Source organism: Phalacrocorax carbo, chromosome 2, assembly GCF_963921805.1.
Source record: "Phalacrocorax carbo chromosome 2, bPhaCar2.1, whole genome shotgun sequence".
In the NCBI taxonomy this organism is placed as follows: domain Eukaryota; kingdom Metazoa; phylum Chordata; class Aves; order Suliformes; family Phalacrocoracidae; genus Phalacrocorax; species Phalacrocorax carbo.
Genome location: NC_087514.1, coordinates 52860073 through 52880890, shown reverse-complemented (window position 1 = coordinate 52880890; position 20818 = coordinate 52860073). Strand labels below are relative to the sequence as shown.

The following is a 20818-nucleotide window of genomic DNA, read 5'->3' as shown; positions in this document are numbered from 1 at the left end:
ACTACATTTGGTCTAAGTCAAAGCATGCATAGGTAAATATGTACATAGGCTTGCCAAAAAAAAAAAACCCAAACCAAAACCACACCATTATACTTTGAATATGTATGCCAGAAGACACAGTCAGGATCACTTTGTTAACCACTTAACAAATACATACTAAAAACAGCCATAATTGCATTCCTGAAAAAAAGGTTTTGTTTGAAGCCTACAGAAATGATTGTGTATCGAGGTCTCTGAAAAAATTACCAGAATATTCGAAACCAACATACATATTGGCAAGAAGGTATTCCTTGGATGCCATAGAGAGACAGTCTTCTAAATGTTTCAGAAATGGTGACATTCTCGAGATTTCAAGCTTATAAAAGAAAATGTGTAACAAGCACTACTTCCACTATCTTTACACAGAGGTGTAATATCCATGGTAGCACTAACAACAAGCTTTGAGTTCAATTCAAGTCCAAGTTCAGTTATGCCTAGTTTTCCTGAAGTTTTACACCTCCAGGATTCTTAAGAAAATCTGCATAGCTGACAATAAATGGGAAAACACAATGATGATAAAATAACTACACTATATACAGCTTGCTATTTGAAACTCCTCAGTTAAGAGATTTATCAACCTGATACTAATACTCAAGAACTATGCTATAAAGTATCTTAAAAAATTACAGTTTGGGGTTTGGATGGGTGGGGGTTTTGTGGTTTTTGGTTTTGTTTTGTTTTTTCCAAATAGTTGAGCAGCGGGAAGAAACTCAAAACTCCACCTTTTTGTTGTTGTTGTTTAAAGACTAAGTAATTTTGCAATACGATTCTCTAATACACACCTCCACAAATTTACAAGATTTTAAAAATACATTGGGCAATGAGAAGTAGTAATCACAAAAGGCTTAATAACTGAATTACAGACATTTGCTGGATTTTCAATCTGGCTTTGCCTCAGATTCATTGAGTTACATTTCTTTGGGAGTTCATGTGATGGGAATTAAATATTTAAGGTTCCAACTGAGTCCAAGACTCAGATACTTCAATAACTACCAGTTATGACCACAACAAGACTTTATAAATTAAAATAAAAAGATAAATTTGTTTCCAGCTGGAGGATATAGATAGGTATTAATTACAGTGGAATAATATTTACCCTTCTTATGATGCTGTCCTTATCAGTCATTTCTTGCCTGTGTCTTGATGCTGCTTTTTTGCTTTCCTGACTTAGTTCAAAATACTGTTCTTCAAGGATTGCTCGTGCCAACCGTTCCGACTCAGCTTTGGTTTCAGCTAAATCCAACTGGGTAGTGAGCGTTTCTCTGTAAAAAGGACATTAAGATTTTGCTCCCCTATGCAAAACATTCCAAATTTTCAGGAAGACTAACAAAGCCATGTTAAACCATTCAGCTAATTGCCATTATCTTAGTTTCTTATGGAAAACAAGATTTACAAAACCACACTCTGTACACTTATATCTTTTGATGGTCCACACAAGCTACAGCAGCAAGCTTACTGTAATTCAGTTAAAACATCAATCACCCATCACCAACCCTTAGGATCCAGGTGTCAAATTCTCCTGCCTTTCAGATATAAAAAATAAAATTGAATTGCATGTATTACATAAAGTTTCTGAAGATATGCAGTCGTTCTATGCCTATGCAACCTTTTGCAGAAAGGCTGGCAAATTCTACCTACAGCTTGAGAGGCAGGGGGCAGTAACTTAGGTGCAGTATCTCATTAACATATACACAACTTCTAATCAGTTCAGCATACAAGCCAAACTTTCTTGCTCTTGCTTGGAGTACAGGTAGAGCTCCTATATATTTGCCTGCAAAGAAACATGCATAAAACACAGTGGCCAGTCTAGCACCCGTGAGTCAGATGTACCCAGCAACCTGTGACACAGCCCACAGCATGCTGAGGTAGAGGTGGCAATACATTACTGCAGTATGGGCTCATTGCAGATGCCCTTCCTGCACTGCAAAATAAAGAGAGATTTATGCAGTGAAATATGTAATGCTATGGCATCCACTGAATTGATACATCTGTAGTAGATACAGGCCTCTACTGTAAAAAAAAGTAACTGTTGAAGTATACTTAAGTTTGTCACAATTCCCAAAATTGTGTTCAGGTGAAAAATGTTTAGGATGAACACACGACTGTGGAGAACAGAGAGGGAATAGAATACAAGGAATCTATAAAAATAGGCAAGAAAAGAGGAAAGAAAAAAACCCAGAAGAGGACTACAGAAAGTCTATTATTCCTTCCCCTCGCCCTCCTCCCTTTTTTTATTTTTAAGTTGGATACTACTCATGAACAACTTTGCATAAACAGGTATTTTCCTCCTACATCATATTTATTAGCCAACATCTTTTTTTCCTCCCTTTCTTAGCCCACCGAAATGCATCGTGAACACTGTACATAACCCTCCTCCCTTTAGATTGTGTTGCAGTGCTGCTGCTCAAGTAGAACAAGAGACCCAGATTTTAGAAGACACAAACTCTGCTTCATGTGTAATGCTACAGTCTCCTTCTTCAGAATATACATTAAATAAATAAATAAATAGGAAAAACAAGTTTAAAAAACTTCTTTCCTCATTTTCTAACTTAGAAAATAGTACATCACAATTAATGGTTGTTGGATTAACTGGTTTTTGCTGTAATCAGAAGCACGCTAAACTTAATGAAAATATTTTTATTTCTATCTTTTTCTCAAATACTGGCTATAGAAATATAACAAATAATTATCACGATAATATAATCAAATAAAAAAGTTGTTACACAAGCAAGATTATTATCACAAATTGTAATGTTTTTTCATAATTCTGCAACTTCCTAAATTCTCAGAAGCTACCATTTTTCTTCCACATATTACAAATAGAGTCCAAAGCAAATATGAATAACCATATTTGGCTTTGTGAGTCAGCATAGGTAATATCCTATGTATTTGCCATCTTCCAAGGTGTTATGGAACACTTTTGAGACCTGTCTTTTTCTGAAGGAATTAAAACATTTTAAATCAGATTCAAAATCTTCATGAATGAGACAGTATTATAAGAAAAACTTATGTCTATTTGAGAAACACAATGGGCATACTTTTCATTTTGCAATTCCTGTATTTTCCTTTGAGTTTCTTTATTCTTTTCATCAATTTCCTCTTTCAGTTCCTTAACCTGAGTTTTGTAAAGTGTCTGTAAAAGAAAGCATTAAAAAAAAAATCATTATTCAAATTCCATTCTTCATTGTTTTGGTACTGGTTGGTCTGAATCTGTCAAACCCCAACACACGCCTGTACTGTCTTTAATGTAATTTACTCTTTCCTCCCTGTCCGAGGTGCCCCTTTCCAGTTTCCCTTGTGTAGTGAACTGATGTGACTGGGTTAGTTTTCAGTTTTCTAGTCTGGTTTCCTACATAGTTGTACAAACACACCTACTGACAAACGGAAAGGAAGGCACTAGGACACAGCTGAGCAGGTCTCTTGGAGGCAGACAGGACAAAACTACCTCCTCTTTAGCATCACTGTCTCAAAAGGTTAACCAAACAAGGCTAATACTTGTCCTATGCTTCCACCTGTTGTATTCTGTTTGTATCCATGTATCTTTTCTCTTAGACTTAAGTTTTTTGTGTACAGACTCACCTTGTCTTAACTGATTCAGCACAGGTCTGATTTACGTGAATGACTTCTGTTCTTAATTACTACATCATTATTAACACCACCAGTAATTCAGAAAGTTAAAATTTGATCTTCTACAATGAAGTACTTTTGCTAAATATTCAGACTGAATTACAAATGTCTCATTTAAACTACATGCTAGTGAAAAAAGAAAAAAACTGAGAATGAACCACAATACTTTGGATCATCTTATTAGCAGTATGTTATGGGGAAATGCACAAAAATCTGTAACACACAATGAAATTACAATCATATGCAGTTTAGTAAACACAAAATTTTTTATTGCCCCTTCAAGGAAGAACCAAATTTAAAAAGTACTTCCCAAAGTGAAATGTCCATATCCACCAATGTATTTTTAGTTCAGCCATTACAGAGCACCTGATGCTATTGCTTCTTCTCACAGAAATGAAACAGATCAAACTAAATGTATGAAGTACACATTTTGGCTACATGGAATATCAAATAAGGCTCTTCAGGGACTCAGGTGCATCTTTTTTAGAAGGATGAGGAATATGTGCAGAATGCTACTCAACCTATGATTACTAAATACACTTATGGTAGATCAATAGCATGGAATGTATTCCAGTAAGCATGGAGATTTTGAACTCTATACGAAGTCTGCAAATACGTCAGAAAAATATCTCTTTTCCACCTCAAGATAGGAACTACTCTGAAGAATAATCTGTGTAAGAGTCACTCAATGTAATATACATAAGATTTTATAAACAACTACAAAGCAACATATTAGGTAGAATTACAGAACGTTAGATAGTCTTTGTTCGTTGTTTGTGTTTTAAGCAGGATGCTGTGAATTGCTGATTTATGCCAGGTTGTTATTTATATTTAAAATGTTTTAGTATGTCAAACTATTTACTGTTCAATCATTTCATGTCAAAATGTAGCACTCACAATTCTTTGCAAGTCTTACCGAAAAATACTGCTCAGCTTCAAGCTGATCCTGAAGCTCACGCATCTGACCTTCATTTCCTCTGTACTGTCTTTGAAGGAATAAAAAATGGAAACCGTATAAGAAGTCAGCTATTAACAAATTATAAAGACAGACAATTTCTAGCCAGAACAGCATCCTAACAAAGATGTTAATCTGCACACATATTATTTCACAAAGACCAACAGTTTGCTGTATCCTAAGATTCTGATTTAATTATGTTCCTTATTGTACCCTGATGATCATTTCAGAATGTAATTAAGAAGACAAAGAGTACTCTAAATGGAGAAATGTTAAGTCTGCTTTAGTAAGATAGATAGGAGCCCAATTAATGAAGAATGTCTTCAGTCAGCTTAAGAAATGTTAAGAAAAAGAATCAGGTAGTTAAAGGGAGGCGGGCGGGGGAAGCTGTTCACTCCCATGTAGCAAAGCTAGAAGTCCCATATGATTTAATAAGTAGTACCACAGTCAGTCCGTAAGTCACACAAATACAAGTGGCATGTATCTATGCCTTGACATAGAATGATGAGCCAAGAACTGTTCTGCATCATAGCTCATAACAAAAATATTCCAATACTGAAGGATACATACAGAAATCATAACACGCAGCTAAAAATATTTTTAGTTTAAGAAAAAATGTCTAGGCACCAGAGAACTGTTTTCACTAATAGGAACAGGCAAAACAGCACACGTATAATTAAGCAACTGTTTCCATTTTACTTCAGATTTTTACTTACTTAGCAAGTTGAGCCAACTCAAATTCCAGTAATCTCTTTGCTTCCAACAATGTATTGATTTCCTGTTTCAGCTGCTTCTCGGAACCCTTCAAGTTATCGGCTTCAAAAGCTTGTGCCTTTAATTCATTCTGTGCCATTATTCGCTTATTTGTCTCTTGTTCTAGCTGAAGTGTTAGATTCTTTACCTAAATGAGAAATATTTCAATTTAGGAACGTTTGCTGAATTGCATGTGGTTGAAACCATTTCACATACGGATCATTTTCTGCCAAATACCACTGTCTAGATGCCACATTGTACAATACATAAAAATATTTCTAAATCTCCAAACACTTCAGTGCAGTGATCTTATAGAAAGCTGCTGCACCTATAGAACATACTGATATGATGCCACATGATGATAAAGCTTCCCCATACTTAGCTTATTTCAATGTCCCAAATCTGTTTTATCTTATCTTAGAGGCAACAATGGAAGAAACACAAATTGTCTGCTGAAAGGTCCTGCAAACCTCTCTGCGGAATTCAGATCTTAAAAACTTCTCACCCTAGAAAAAACTGCAGCCTATCAGCTACATAAAAACTAGTTTACACAAGTAGTGACCCCCAAGAAAGGTGTCACAACCTTCATTCCCAGTGTCCTGTAAAGAAAAAGTATGGATGAAACTATTATTCTTAAGCACCTAGTTTTCACACTCAATATTCTAATTGCATTTCCTTGAACATGTGCTTTTCTGGATAATGCAAACTCAGAACTGCCAACCATCCAAACCAACCAGACTACACAGTCAAATTCAGAGGCAAGTTTTTCCTTTATAAAAAGAAACACAAAAAATTGCATTATATTAAATGAAGGGCTCAAATATGTAAGGTATCCAAGAGCTAAGAAACAAGCAGAAATTACCTATTTAGGCCAACAACTGCCTTCAGTTCTATTGAGAGGTGTATTATACAAGGAGCTCAGTGTAAGTGAATTTAGTTTTCTATTTCTCAATGCAACTATAATTTATTTATCTAGAAAATTGTTAGCGATGAACATTTTTCTTACTTCATCTTCCAGTCTTTCCTTTTGCTCAAGAAGGTGTTCCAGTTTCTGCTGAGACTGCTTCAGGTCAAAGTCCAGCATGGAACACTGTTTTTCAGCTTGAACTATTCGATTTTCTGCCTTTTCTCTTGCTGCCCTTTCTTCCTTTACTTTTTTTTCCATTTCTAAACAAGATTAAGGAAAAACAACAAAAATGAATATGTAGCATCTGCACGAATGCTTTTGTAAACACAACGTTAAATATCCCAATATTTTTCAGACCCTTTTGTTCAGCTATTTAAGCCCTTCTGCTGTTAGATGAACTGATTACTGAGTAAAAACTTCCTGGCATTATCACAAGAAAGACTAAAAAAGAAATGTAATTCCAATTTGTTTTCAAAGCGCTAGACTATTATCATGACAACTGAAAGATAAATAGTGGAAGAAATAAAAAAATGCAGATTCTTGAAGTAATCATTATGAAATAAAGGCAAAGTTTCATTTCCATGAATGAATAGTAGAAAAGAAATGCTTTCTTTGTGCTGCATTTGTGTTAGCTTTCTTAGAAGTTGCAAACTACACATGCAGACCTTCCCAAAGAAAACCTGGTGGATTCAATTAAGATATCAAGACACATCTTTGATTCACGGATATGTATCTATAAAGGAAACTTCATCGCTTCAGACAAGCCTAATACAACACCGATATTTTTAATGCAGTTACACAGGAATGAATGCTCCAAGACATCTGTCTTGATAATGCATTCTTTCAATTCTGTGTAGCATTAGCAAGAATTTTAAGATTCAACAGCATTTTAGAAGCCAAGGAAAGCTTCGAATTGCAAATGCAGTAAGATATTCAAAACATTAAGAAGCAATGCAATTTTTATGGTACAAGTACCATATTAGAGAAAATAATTTAAAACGTGTAGTTTTCATTACCTATGTTTTAAGATTTCATATGCATTTTCTTTATAACAGGGATTAAAATACTTTTGTAAGAGTACTACATTGTAAGATGATGTGTTTTAGGATATCGTAATCAAAATACCTTTTATTATGTATTTACCTGAAACTTGCAAGAAACACTTACCACACATTGCAACTGATCTTGCCTCCTCTATTGACTGATGTTTGTCAGTTAACCGAGCTTTAGTCACTTTGTGTTCATTTACTTCCTGTTCTAACCGGTCTTGTAATGATTTGAGTTTGTAGTTCAAATCTATCTCTAAATTATTCTTTTCCTAAAGATAAGAAAAAAGTTACCAGATTTCTGTAACATTTCTATAATATCTGGGGGAATCACATTTCCTTTCTTCCCTTTTTTAGTGTTAACTTTTTGTTATGAAGAAGTTATCAGTGTTACTTTCCGTGCTTAATAAAGAACAGTAACAGACAAAAACTACTCAGTGCTCTGGAGAAAACTTCGTTAACTTTTTTTCAGTAGTCCGTTATCATAAGATAATGGAAACTGAGAAGTTTGAATAATTAGTAGTCACCTAAATTGAAAACACACAGCTAAGCCACCAATAACACCAGAGCACAGAGGAATGTGAATTATTGTTACCTGGATGCAATTATGTTACTGCATTGTTGGGATTGCCAGCCATTAACAGTAACTCATGAAACAAGCACTGGAGATGAGCTTTGAGAGACAGGGGCTTGCCTTTGGATCACTGCTTCACATAACAGCAAGCGAGAATGGTAACTGCTTGCACCCTCCCTCAGTTAGTCATACCTCTGTGGTTTATTCAGATAGACCACACAGCACAGCAAGTCCCTACCTGTCCTCAAAACACAGAGCTAACTATGTAGCCAATCTGGAAACAAGGTGCAGGATTTCCTTTTACTCTCCTTTAGTTGTTTCTCCGTCTTGGGCAGAGATCAGAGATGTTAGGGGGACATGCTGCTACCATTCTTTAGGAAGGAAGGAAAGACGGAAGGAAGGAAAAAAATAGAAATGGTGCAGCTCCAAAGCTGATCAAAAGGTCAGACACTGATCCAGCCATACTAAAATCCACAAAAAGCAGAAATTTAAATTTCAGGATTTTAAAAGGTTCAATTCATAGATTTTTCAGGAGGCAACTCTCGGCAGTGATAGTTAGGCAGGCAGAACAAAAACTACATGTTACTGGCAGAAGGGTTGGATCGTTGAATCAATGATAGTGAATGACAAACATGAATTTTACACTCAAAGCTACAAGTAAGAACTACCTGAGGGCTTGTGAGACTTACCATCCTAATGAGATTGTAAATTAGCACTATATAGTTCATGATTTTAACACAAAACTAGAGCAAGAACACAGGACTTAGCAACATCAATAAATATTATTTGAAAATATAGGCAAAAGCTGACAACATTAGCCTCAACATCATTATAACATACCTTTTCTGAATGATTAAGCATATCCTGTGCTTGTTTTCTTTCTGCTTCCACTCTTTCGAGATTGTTTTTAATGTTTTTTACTTCTTCTTGTAAAGTTGTAATCCGGACTGCCATAAGAAATGAAAAATCATTCAATGTTAATTACTTGACTTAGATCAATTAGCTTTTCAACCTTTATTGATTTCTGGGCCCCTAAAATATTTACATCTTCAAATTTTTCAGATACACAAAGGCTGTACTTTGTAAAGGAAACTGATCTTCTTGGCCACTCCTTCTGCATGACATTAGTAACAATTCACAAAAGCAATCACACGCAAAACTTGGTCCCTGCCTTCAATCACCCCCAATATCTAATATGCAAAACTTCTTTCATTAATCCAGGTTCTGCTGTGCTATGCAACAAGCACATGTTAACTCCACTAGTATGTACATAAGGCACATTACACAGAAAGTCAGTCTTAAATGAATCTATAGGGTCTAATACAATACGCATTCACCTAACTGCGACGCAAGCGCTCTGCCATGGTTAGGGGAACTACTGCCTGTTCCCCACAGCATCTACCACAAGACCCTGCGTGGCATCAGAAGTTCATGCCAAATACTAAGAATCACAGAAAGGTTTGGGTTGGAAGGGACCTTTGAAGACCACCTAGTCCAACCCCCCTGCCATGGGGAGGGACATCTTCCACTAGATCAGGTTGCTCAAAGCCCTGCCCAACCTGCCTCTGAACACTCCCAGGGACTGGGCAACTACAACTTCTCTGGGTGACCTCTTCAAGCGGCTGACCATCCTCATAGTAAAAAATGTCTTCCTTATATCTAAATAGAAATTTACTCTCAGTTTAAAACCATTGCCCCTTGTCTTGTCTACACTCCCTGTTAGAGTCTCTCCCTGTCTTTGTTATAAGCTCCCTTTAAGTATTGAAAAACCGCAATAAGGTCTCCCCCAAAGCCATAGTAGTAGTAGTGTTTGTGCACATGTGTGTATATACGTGCACATACCAAAGCAGGACTGTGTGTGTATATATAAGCTGATGCAGTAGTACATATTTCTAGACTGAATAATTTGCATTAGGTCCTTTAAAATAAATATATTAAAATATTTTTGATTACTCTATATTACACTTAATATCTTAAATATAGTATACAAAAATATACCTATCAATTCAAATACAACTGTCTACACTACAGTCCACTTGATTTTTAAGTATAAAGAGGCATCTTGGCAATATGTAAGAAACTATGAGATGGAAGAAGAGAAAGTCTTCCTAAATGTTATAATTTTCTCATTAATTTTAAATGTGCTTTTAAAAACAGCTGTATGAGTATTTGAATTACAAAAAGGCTTTTGGGTATATACCAGCAAAACACCTTAACCCTACACCCTTCAGAAAAAGATCCTTTTCCTGTAGGCTGCTGAGCTGGATGTGGTCAAAACCACTGACGTGCACAGAATAGTCTTCTTGTGCCATTGGTACCTCTTGCTTGCAATTAACAACAGGCTGGATCAAACTACACTCAGTATTTTCAGAGGAACTCTACAATTGTTCAACTGAAATTTATTTACTACACTTGAAACACAGTAAATAAGCAACTTGATTCTTGATATATCTTCCTTTGTGCTGCAAAGTTTACCTTAATAAAACAAAACCAAAACTCCTCAACAAAAGATTGTGCCTCATGGAAGATTATTTTCAATACTGCAGACAGATGGTTTAAAATGACAAGTTAAGAGGCAGGATCCATTAACATAGGTACAGTCATGAAGTAATGTATCTGAATAGTTTCTAGTATGAAGCATCAGAAGTACAAATGGTAAAAAGTTCCAAGCATCCTGAAAAAAAGAGATTCCTCTACACCCCTTACTATGCTTTTAATCTTGCTTATAAAGTAATGTAGAAGCATCATCAAAGAAAACATATGCAATTTAACAACAAAATAGCTTTCTCCACAAATGAAAGAAGAGAAAGTGCAGGGTACGTCAACTTGGCTACTGCACCAAGGCAGTGAGACAGAGCATTGTGTCTTCTCACAGAATCACAGAATCTCAGGTTGGAAGGGACCTCAGGGACCATCTAGTCCAACCTTTCTGGGAAGAGCACAGTCTAGACAAGATGGCCCAGCACCCTGTCCAGATGACTCTTAAAGGTGTCCAACGTGGCCGAGTCAACCACTTCCCTGGGGAGATTATTCCAGTGGTGACTGTCCTCACTGTGAAAAATTTCCCTCTCGTGTCCATTCGGAATCTCCCCAAGAGCAACTTGTGTCCATTCCCCCTTGTCCTCTCCATGTGACTCCTTGTGAAAAGGGAGTCTCCATCTTCTTTGTAGCTACCCCTTAAGTACTGGTACATGGTGATGAGATCCCCTCTGAGCCTCCTTTTCTCAAGGCTGAACAAACCCAGCTCTCCCAGCCTACCCTCGTATGGCAGCTTCCCAATCCTTTGATCATCCTGGTGGCCCTTCTCAGGACCCCTTCCAGCCTGTCCACATCCTTTTTGTATAGAGAGGACCAGACCTTCTTTATCACTTTATCAGTTTTTCATGTTTTCGTACCACTGGACTCAAGACTTTTAGTCAGGGCAGCCCCTCAGGCTTACAATAAGCAGTCTCCCGCTCTTTGATTTTGATACTCTCCCTCCCAAGAGCCGCTCAGACACGATCAGGAAGCAAGATCCACTCTTCAGAAACTGTTCTACTAAGTCACACTCAGTTTGCAGGTTGGCCTTCCTCCCTTTATGTAACTGTACTTATTATCACAACTTTTTTGGTAAAGTATAAATACAGAAAATTACCCTGTAGTTCTCCAATCATTTCAGATCCATGACTCCTGTCCCTTCGTTCCGACTCCAAAGCTGCTTGCAGTTGGTAATAATCTTTCTCCACCTGCAGTTTTGTGCTTTCTAGAACTCTGCACCTTTCCTGCAGTTCTCTATTCAGTGACTCTACCTGACTTAATGACTTGCTCATTTCTGTGTTACCCTTCCTCAGTCTTGCTGCTGTATCCGACTCTGTCCTCAACAAATCATTTGCTTCTTCTAGCTGTTAAAATAAACCAGACAAGATTATCAAATGTAAAAATTCATGGTACCAGTTTTGTTATCTCTGAATGCTCAATACTGATTCTCAAACCTCAGAAATAATAAAGACAATGAATAGCAGCAACATACTTGTTTTTGTAATTGTGTTATCTTCTCATTTGTAATTTGAGAATGCTGGCTGATTTTTTTCAAGTCTTCCATCTGATCTTTTAGCGTGGACACTAAAGAGAAATTATACCATTAATACACCAGATTAAAAAAAAATCCTTAGGGTTTGGGCTTTTTGGTGTTTTTTGTTTGTTTGTGGTTTTTTTTTGTTTGGTTTGGTTTTTTGGTTGGGTTGTGGGTTTTTTTCACAAACACAATCAAATACATTCTTGGCATATAACAGGCCTTTCAATGACTTTTTTGCTTCTTATATACATTTTTAGGTCAAATTCTGTGCTTGCAGAACAACACACACTGTAGAGAACAAAATCTGAAAATAGGACAAAAACAGTGTTCTTAAAACTCAAATAAAAATAAACCCAAAATTTGTGTTCGTATTTGAAGAGGTCCCTTTAAAGTTGTGTAGCACTTAAGATGCTAAGGTAGTAAATTATTCCCCAAAACACATCATACACCTCATCAGAGTCAACGTTTGGACAACATGGCATACCTTCATTTTCCACATTCCTCCTTCTTTCATTCTCTTGCTCAATTTTTCTTTGGTAGTCATTTATCTTATGTTGCAACACCATCTTTTCCTTCTCAATCTGAGACACTGTTAATTCCAAGTTCCTTCTTTGATTTCCCTAAAATTAAAATAATTGGTATTTTCTATATACATTTTAAGGAATGATCCCTAAACCAGTATCTCTGCAACTAATTAATCAAGAAAACTGATGCATCATTTCCAATGAATGAGTTTCCGGCTTCCTTGAAAAAGTTTTCTGAAAAGATGGCTTTTTTAACTTCTACACAACAAATTTATGAAATTATTAGAGAAGTTATCATTAACGTGATTATATGTAAGTAACTATCAAAATTATTATTAACAGACAACATAAGGACTCAAAAGAAAAATCACCTGTACATTAATTTTTAGAGTAACTGATTTTGATTAACTCCAGAGAAATGGCAATGAGCAAGACTAAGCAAAGCACTTAGCAGAGGAAACAGAATGCAGCGTGACTTGCAGAAAGAAAAAGTTTTTGAAGATGTATACAAATAAAAATATAGCTCCCAATGCTATGTATTGAAGTGTGTTGGTTTGCTCTCAAATTTAAACTCGGAACAATTCTTCTAGTCACAGAAGAATTATCTTAAATCATTAAAGTACTATCCACATTCTTTACCCAATTACCTCTTCATCCAGTTCTTTAATTATCTTGTCTAGCTTTATGTTTGAAGATCTAAAAATAAAAGAAAATAGTTTAAGTAATATTTGAGAAGGACACATTATACATAGTGTTTTTCTAGTGAAATAATTTGCGTCCATTACTAAAGTGAACATTTACATTTTGGCTAATGCTATTCTGTAATAAACATTTGAAATTGAAGAAAGCAATCAATCATTGGCAATAATTTGCAAAATATGTTAAGTATTTATCAACTTTGCTGCAGAGTATATATGCAGAACTTTAGGTGACACATTTTCTTCCTTAATCTGCAAATGTAGAAACAGCATATGTACATAACAGGCTGTGATTAAGGTTAGAATACCCTGGTAAACTGTTAAAACTTCCTCTAGTTGTGAACTTTCCAAATATCTAAAATGGTTCATTAATTCAACAGTAGACAGCTTCCTACTATGGATAAATATATTTGAATAATATTATTTAAATGTCTCTCTGTTGAAGCAATGTATTAGAACATAGTACTATGGAGAGGGTGAGGTTAAGTGCATAGTAAAACCTCAGTTAAGTGGCAATAACATTGACACATTCATTGCATTTCTGTAGCTAACTATCCCTCTTCAAAGAGATAACATAAAAGACCCAGACAATGTACCTGGCAGGTACAATAAGGACCAGTTACAGCAATATATCCTATCAACTAACTGCAGTAAACAGTATGACACAGAAGACACACTGTTGGGCTCTGATAACTTCAGTAGTACCGCAGGAAGACAGTTATTGAACCTCTTTCAAGAAATGCACGTCTTGCTTGCGGAAAACAATCGGAATGTGTGGCCAGTGAAGTCATGTTTAAGTAAGCAACAGTGTCACACAGTCTGAATTCCCACCAGGCCATCTTGGCTACCGGTTCCCACATAAGTAACTTGTGTAGCTACACACTATGATCCTAATTCACAAGCTTAAATTCTTCCTATATCGTATACCTAGCATTGCCTCTTGCCTCTACTTAGGCCTTCAGGACAAGACTTCAAAAGGAGAAGCTAACTGAGGGGGAATTTAGCTTGCATGAATCTGAGTAGAAATTTCTGATTATCAGAAAAGAAGAATCCCAACTCTTTGTTCACAAGAGTAGCTGCAAGAAATAGGCAGATACAAGACTTCAGAAAGCAAATAGTTGTTCTTATCTACCAGTCACAGAAAAAAAAAAAAAAAGGAACGTAATTTTCCAACAGGTACCATGTATTTAGCAACCATACAGTGAATTTTAATAATCCAATATATGCTGTATATTCAATAACTTACTTTTTTTTTTAAAAATCAGCATGATCATTGTGAACCTCAGTCCAATAAAACATCTGAATTCAGAGACATCGGATAAACTCAAACATTCAAGTGTTCAGAAACAATATGTGTTACATGGGTGCCAATGAAAACAAAACATTTTCTTCATACTATATTCAAGAAAACCATTTAAATATTGTTTTAGAATGACTTAAACCTGTGCCTGGAACTCCCTTGGAGACCTACAGTACCATTGTTAGTGTTATTCTGGCAAACCCTAAAGCAGTAATACAGAACTGGTGTGTTAGATGTATTTAAATTATGTAAACAATTAAAGTTCAAAGTCTCACCTGCACTTCTGCTCCATTTCATCTTTCAACTGCATTTCATTATGTAGTTGTTCTTCCAACTTATAGATCATCTTCTGCATATTTTCCAGCTTAAATATATATTTGTACATGAAAGAACATGCATTAAATTTAAAAACTTCCAAAAAGTATTTCAGCATATTCAGTGTTGCTTACGTTGTATCACAGCTTACTCATGGCTATATAAACACTAGATTTTTACCTTATTAAAACATGATATATCCCCTCCCCCCCCCAAAAAAAAAAATCTAAAAAAGTTTATTACAAGAAACAACTGTAATACTACATAGTTTTATCATTTGAACACACATAAAATTTTAGGGTTCTGAACAGTTCCATCAAAATTCTCGATGCTAAACTAAGTCAAATCTTCCTTGTTTGAAGTATTGTCAGAATCAGACTAAGGATATTACTGCTAAGATATAAGAAAGCATTTTAATTAGTCTCAAAATTTCTTTTTCTAGCATGAACTACCACATGTATTTTGCAACGCATCTTCAAGCTCTTAACAAGTTCAGGAAGCAGAACCAGGCCTGTCAGTTGTTAGCAATAGGGGGAAAATGCTCTTAACATCTATTTAGTCAGAGATAATTTTTACAGCTAGTACTATACTAAGGCTTGAAAATACTATCAAACTTCAAATATTAATACAGAACATCACCACATAGCACATACTGTTTGCCAGCAAGATAAACTCAGAAATTAATTCTTTTCAATGTATTCTCAAAACATCTACCTTCTACTACATCTCTGGGCACAATAATCCAACTCCAATATCAGCAAAATCCTCAGGTTAACAAGATGGTGTCAATTTTAAGGAAGTTCATTAAGTCACACCCATGCTGATTCACTCTTTTAAACATTTGGGCTGATCATGTCAGGATTTCAGCCTTATTTAGCTTTCCACAATTTCCCTCAACACTCTTGGAACTGCACAGAGAAGAGACCTAGACTCTCTTAAAAGCAAAATATTCAAGTGGTTCTGACCCTTTGTTTTCTTGTTCCTTTTTCTAACTTCAAAACTCTGACAATTGCCTGACTCCTTTTGCACAATCATCCCAGAAAAAGAAGCAACAGAACAGTTCCTCCGATCTCTGTGTCTTCGTTTTTTCCTTTTCCCACAAAAAATGCTTAGAGAAACTATGAAGACATATCGTAGCATGCTTTATCCATATTAAATGAGAAAGTTATAGGCGAGATTATTTTTGCCTACTTCCAGGCAGGCATTTTTCTTACTTCCTACTTTCAATCTATTCTCCTTCCCATTGTAGTAGGAAATAAAGCATGGAGCACTCAAGTGCTCTCAAGAATTGGAGATTCTTTCTCATTTCCTCCTTTTTCTTTCTCCCATGTTCTTAAGCTGCTCTCAAGTCTTCAGAAGAACACCACAGATGTGGAGACTGGGGACTAAGCAGAAACGACATATTTATATATTTACCACTCTATTCTATGTATTTACCACAAAGCCTTGAGAGAGCAAGGAAATACTGGAAGAAGCAGACTTCTCAGCACTTACAGAACAGCTCTGGAAAACCAATTAACAGTATGACGTACAACATAACACCATGTGGGTAAGACAATGGTTGTAGTCAAACACAACAGAGATGGCCTCTGAATCTAAACTTTGAGAAAAAAGGAAGAAGGACCAGTACACAAGACATTTATCTCCTTGATATGAAACACTGAGAAATCAAGAAGCAAGACTATTTAAAGGCTAGCACTCTCTTTAGTAAAAAAGGACCACAGCTAATGCACAAAAATAAAGGATAAAGAAGTTTCAACTATTGCTCTTCCATTTCTTGGTTACTCATTTTATAGCCCTTTCAGACAGGATGCATGAAGGAACTAAATGGGACAGATGAGGAACAGGTCCAAAAAGACATCTGGCAGCTGAGGCATTTCTGTACTGACTCCTACTAGTTTGGACCTCTATTGCCTGCTCTTGCTTCTTCCTGTCCCTGAATGCTTTATAGGGCTGTACCCCAAGGGGCCTATCTAAGTTTGCTGAACAGTCTAATTACATTACTACAAGACAACAAGGCTTCCAGAGAAGTTTGCACCATCTGGTATCATCAGACTAAATAATATCTTAAGATAATCCTGAGTTACAATTAACTCAGTATTAAAAGCATTCCTTTGTGTTTTAGTTTGTTCTCAGTTTCCATTTGGAGTAGGAGGTGGGGGAGGAAAGGAATATGGAAACGCCTGCCTACAACAAAGAAGCCAAGAAAAATCCCTCTGGAGCTGCCATACTGTTTTTTTTAATCACCACGGCATAGTGTGTCTGGTTCTGCACCCTGACACATGAAGAAAACCAAAGACCCAGTGCAAAAGAATCTGTTAATCTCCTCTTTCTTAATATCTGAACCATTGGCAGGTGGTTATGGTAGCACTAAACCAAAGTAAATAATCAGATCTTCAAAGAGGTTTAACATTCAGTTGAAGGACATTGAATTCCATTTCTCTCCAGCTTCATGGCCCAATTCTGTGAAGTTTTACACACTTGCAAATTAATTCCTTGGAAATTTCTGGCACTCAATCCCTCCCAGAAGACGCTCAGTACCATGTCAAAATGCAGATGGCCCAGGTAACATCTTGTGTTATATTTCCAGAACTGATTATTTGCTAACCATGTCTTAACATTACTGTTTTCATTGCAGCATGTAAAGAAAGAAAAACAGCTGAGAAAGAACTGCAGATAAAAATACTTTGTAGTAAAGACCTAACACTCATTTAAAGCTCTCTATATCACTCATATCCTTCCAGAGCTTCACCTCCCAGAACTGTTAAAATCAAAGACATTCAAATACACCTGACAATATGGGTAGGAGTCTTGAGGGTTCTTTAACTACATGCAGGTGCCCATATCCCACTAATTATGTCAAGTCCATCCAGTAACTTTCTTCAGAGTCAACCGAAGGCCAGCACACAGCTTTAAGTATCTGTAAGTATTTGAAAGTCTGGCTCTGTTTTTAGTTTTACCATATCAACAGCCAAATGCTTACGAGAAAAAGAAAATTTATGGAACACATCAACATACATAAAGAAATCAAGACACTTCAATGGTTAATAAATACAGTTAGCCCAATAAAGTACATAATCAGTTCCCCTGCCCTTCACAGTTTTTCTCTGGGTAATACAATATATCATTAAAACCTTTATATTGCAAGTTTAAGAGAAAAGGGAACATGCATCAATATCTGCTTCTCTTTTACTTTAAATGGAAAACAGAACAAAATACTAACAAAGTAAATCATAGCCAAAGCCAAGATGACTTCTTTTAGAGTTAATTTTTTTTGACAGTGTTTACTTCTGAAAAGAATGTAATTTGTAGAATATCAGACCACTCTAAGGGAATAGCTTGAGTTACACAAGAACTTACACAGAACCCAAGCAGGCCTTTTTACCAACACCTCACCGTACCTTCCTGGAAACCTGACTGCCAAGCAGCTTGGGAAGCAGTAACTGAAAGAATTCCTGAACATTTCTTGCCAGGTGAACTACTCTATAAATACAGATCCTCAGTGCCCCAATTCCCAATAACTTGTGGGACACCCTTGGGAAGGAGCAGAATACCCAAGGTCAGTACATTATCTGTCACCTCCCACTTAGGTCACAGGAAGTCCGGCTCCAGAGTTAAACTGGCGGGCTCCTGGTAAGCCCAAGCATCCCAGCACACTCACATTCAGACTCCATGATTGCCAAAAAGCCAGGGTACACCTGGGATCAATAAAGCACTCTAAAAATACAGGACAAACACTTCAATATTTCTAAAGATAAAAACTGTGAATCCAGTTCCATAAAAAGAGTAGGCCATTTCAGCTATTTTATCCCAATTCAGGAAAACCAATGTTACATGAAGAACTAAAATTCTGCTTTTCCAATAATTTTAATAGGCAGGCCATACTAAACACTTAAAATTTATGCACTGATTTCCCCATATTCCAAGCACTAAAATAATTTGGGACATTTAGAACTCAGTTTATTCCCATATATGCAATAGATTCTTTGCTAGGATCCAACAAAGCTGAAAATCTGTGAGACATACCACACTTTTATCCATGCTGGAGCCTGTTCTGTTATCATTGGAATTTTCTGCAGAGACAGCTAAATACCTGTAACAACATTTAAAAAGTTTTATTTTAGGAGTTGTTTAAAAGCAAGTTTATGAAAAAATAGAATACAATAATTGAAAAACATAATTCCCAGATTTTTTTCTCCAAAATGTGGATAAACGAAAATATAATCAGATTTTTTCATTTCTGTTATTTCATTATATTTTCTACCATTTTATTATACTTTAAGATGTAAGCGCATTTAATTTGAAAACCACATAATTTGTTGTAAAGGGTAAAACAGAAAACTGCAGTATAAGACCTTCAGAAAAAAGGATTTCCACCAAACAGTAATACAAACACTTTTCTTTTTTTAATAACGATTTAAAAAGATCTTTGCTTTCCATGGTTACAACACTCTCATTGGCTTCCATCCCATAAATATTTATTCATGCACTTACGCAGCAAGTAGCAGCAATGAAGCGAACTCTGCAGAGATTGTGTAACTTCCAACAAAGTTACTAAGAGTTCCACACACAAAAGTTTGCCCTGAAGCCAATGTTCTTATTTTACGTAAGCGTTTTCTAAAAATACCACAGATTTCTATTTGTTGTGATTCTGAAAAGTCAGGTAAATAAATACATATTACTACCTTCAAATTCCTTTGGTATTTGATGGGATATTCTTGGCCTGATAACTGATCTAGAGAGATGTAAAGCACCTCTAGCTGCATCAGTAAAACTGTCCAATGTATACAAGGAGGAAGATGGACACATCATCTTTTTTGTTTCACATGCATATTTTTACATATACAAAAACCTCTCTAAAATATCAAGGGGGTAAAACCAGAGACACCTCCAAAGCCAAATCAAATTAAACATCAAGACTGCTTTCAGATTACCAAATGACAAAGAGAAAATGGAACAGTTCCCTACAGAAAGGGACTTGCTGTCTTGAGTACAAGAAGCCACCATATTTTGCACACCAGAGCTGTTTAGCAGTGACATTGTGATATTTAAACAGGCGCAGCACCAGGTCCCTCAGAATCCACAAGAGAACACAAAAGCCAGATAGAGCCACAAAGTGTTCTCAACTAGTATTCCAAAACCTGTGTTACAGGTGAAGATCAGTAATAAATAACCATATTTCCTAGTTTACAATCAATGAGATTACAGATGTAGGAAGTATTCTATACTAAAAGATGGAACTACTTCCTTTAAGGACAGAAGTCACACCATTCTCCTAGATTTCTTTTTCTTTAAACATGAGTAAGACGAAATCAGAGGAGGGTGGAGATAAACGTGCAATTTTTTTCTAAATATGCAATCTTTTTAATGTTTGAACTATTTTCAGCACAAAAAGGGAATAAAAATTAGGATTACGTGTTTAGCAAGTAGGAATGGTCACTTCAGACTTTTCAAGACTATCACACCAGCAGAGTATTACGGGACAAAATTCAATTCTAGGACAGCATTTTAGTTCTAGTAAGCCTACAAAGTTATGATAGTATTAAAGTAGCAGAGTTCTCCAATGACAGCAAAACACAGCCACTTAGTTCTCTAAATTCCTGATACTGTCCCCCAAGAAGTAAGAGGGGGGAAAGGAGAAATTATTATTAGCAAGCTTCTGCATGCCACTTCACCTTCTTGATAATATATTCCAAAATCCTCCTGCAAGGCAAAAATTAAGACTTCTAAATTATAGACTAAAATCAGAACAGTAAGTAAAATTCCTGAACTGCTGAACTCACACAAACTTGTATGCAAAGCTTGCAAGTCCTTCTACACCTTACTATGCAGAAAGCAACAACAAATCCAACTCTTTGCAGAGATGGAAATAATTTCACCACAGGCTTGGAGAAGTGCTTCCTCTTAAATCTGATTTTCATCCTTGGATAGATATCCTTTAAGGCTTTCCTATCCAGAAATGCTATAAAAACTAATAGTCTCTATCTGACATGGTGTACTAGAAGTTTCAGCCCATTTTAAGCCTG

General features: G+C 36.0%; 1 protein-coding gene across 2 annotated transcripts in view; it reads right to left on the bottom strand.

The window, feature by feature from the left end:
• The window catches only part of ROCK1 (Rho associated coiled-coil containing protein kinase 1), an 89337-nt gene that overhangs the window by 25109 nt on the left and 43410 nt on the right, over nucleotides 1-20818 (bottom strand). For both annotated transcript variants that reach the window (XM_064442907.1, XM_064442908.1), the window contains 13 exons: nucleotides 18819-18885; nucleotides 14753-14841; nucleotides 13127-13175; nucleotides 12440-12575; nucleotides 11911-12002; nucleotides 11536-11782; nucleotides 8742-8848; nucleotides 7449-7599; nucleotides 6381-6541; nucleotides 5338-5522; nucleotides 4583-4652; nucleotides 3078-3172; nucleotides 1136-1301 (listed from right to left, as the gene is read on the bottom strand). In XM_064442907.1, the coding sequence (XP_064298977.1) occupies nucleotides 1136-1301; nucleotides 3078-3172; nucleotides 4583-4652; nucleotides 5338-5522; nucleotides 6381-6541; nucleotides 7449-7599; nucleotides 8742-8848; nucleotides 11536-11782; nucleotides 11911-12002; nucleotides 12440-12575; nucleotides 13127-13175; nucleotides 14753-14841; nucleotides 18819-18885 (1615 nt within the window). The remainder of the gene's footprint in view (nucleotides 1-1135; nucleotides 1302-3077; nucleotides 3173-4582; nucleotides 4653-5337; nucleotides 5523-6380; nucleotides 6542-7448; nucleotides 7600-8741; nucleotides 8849-11535; nucleotides 11783-11910; nucleotides 12003-12439; nucleotides 12576-13126; nucleotides 13176-14752; nucleotides 14842-18818; nucleotides 18886-20818) is intronic.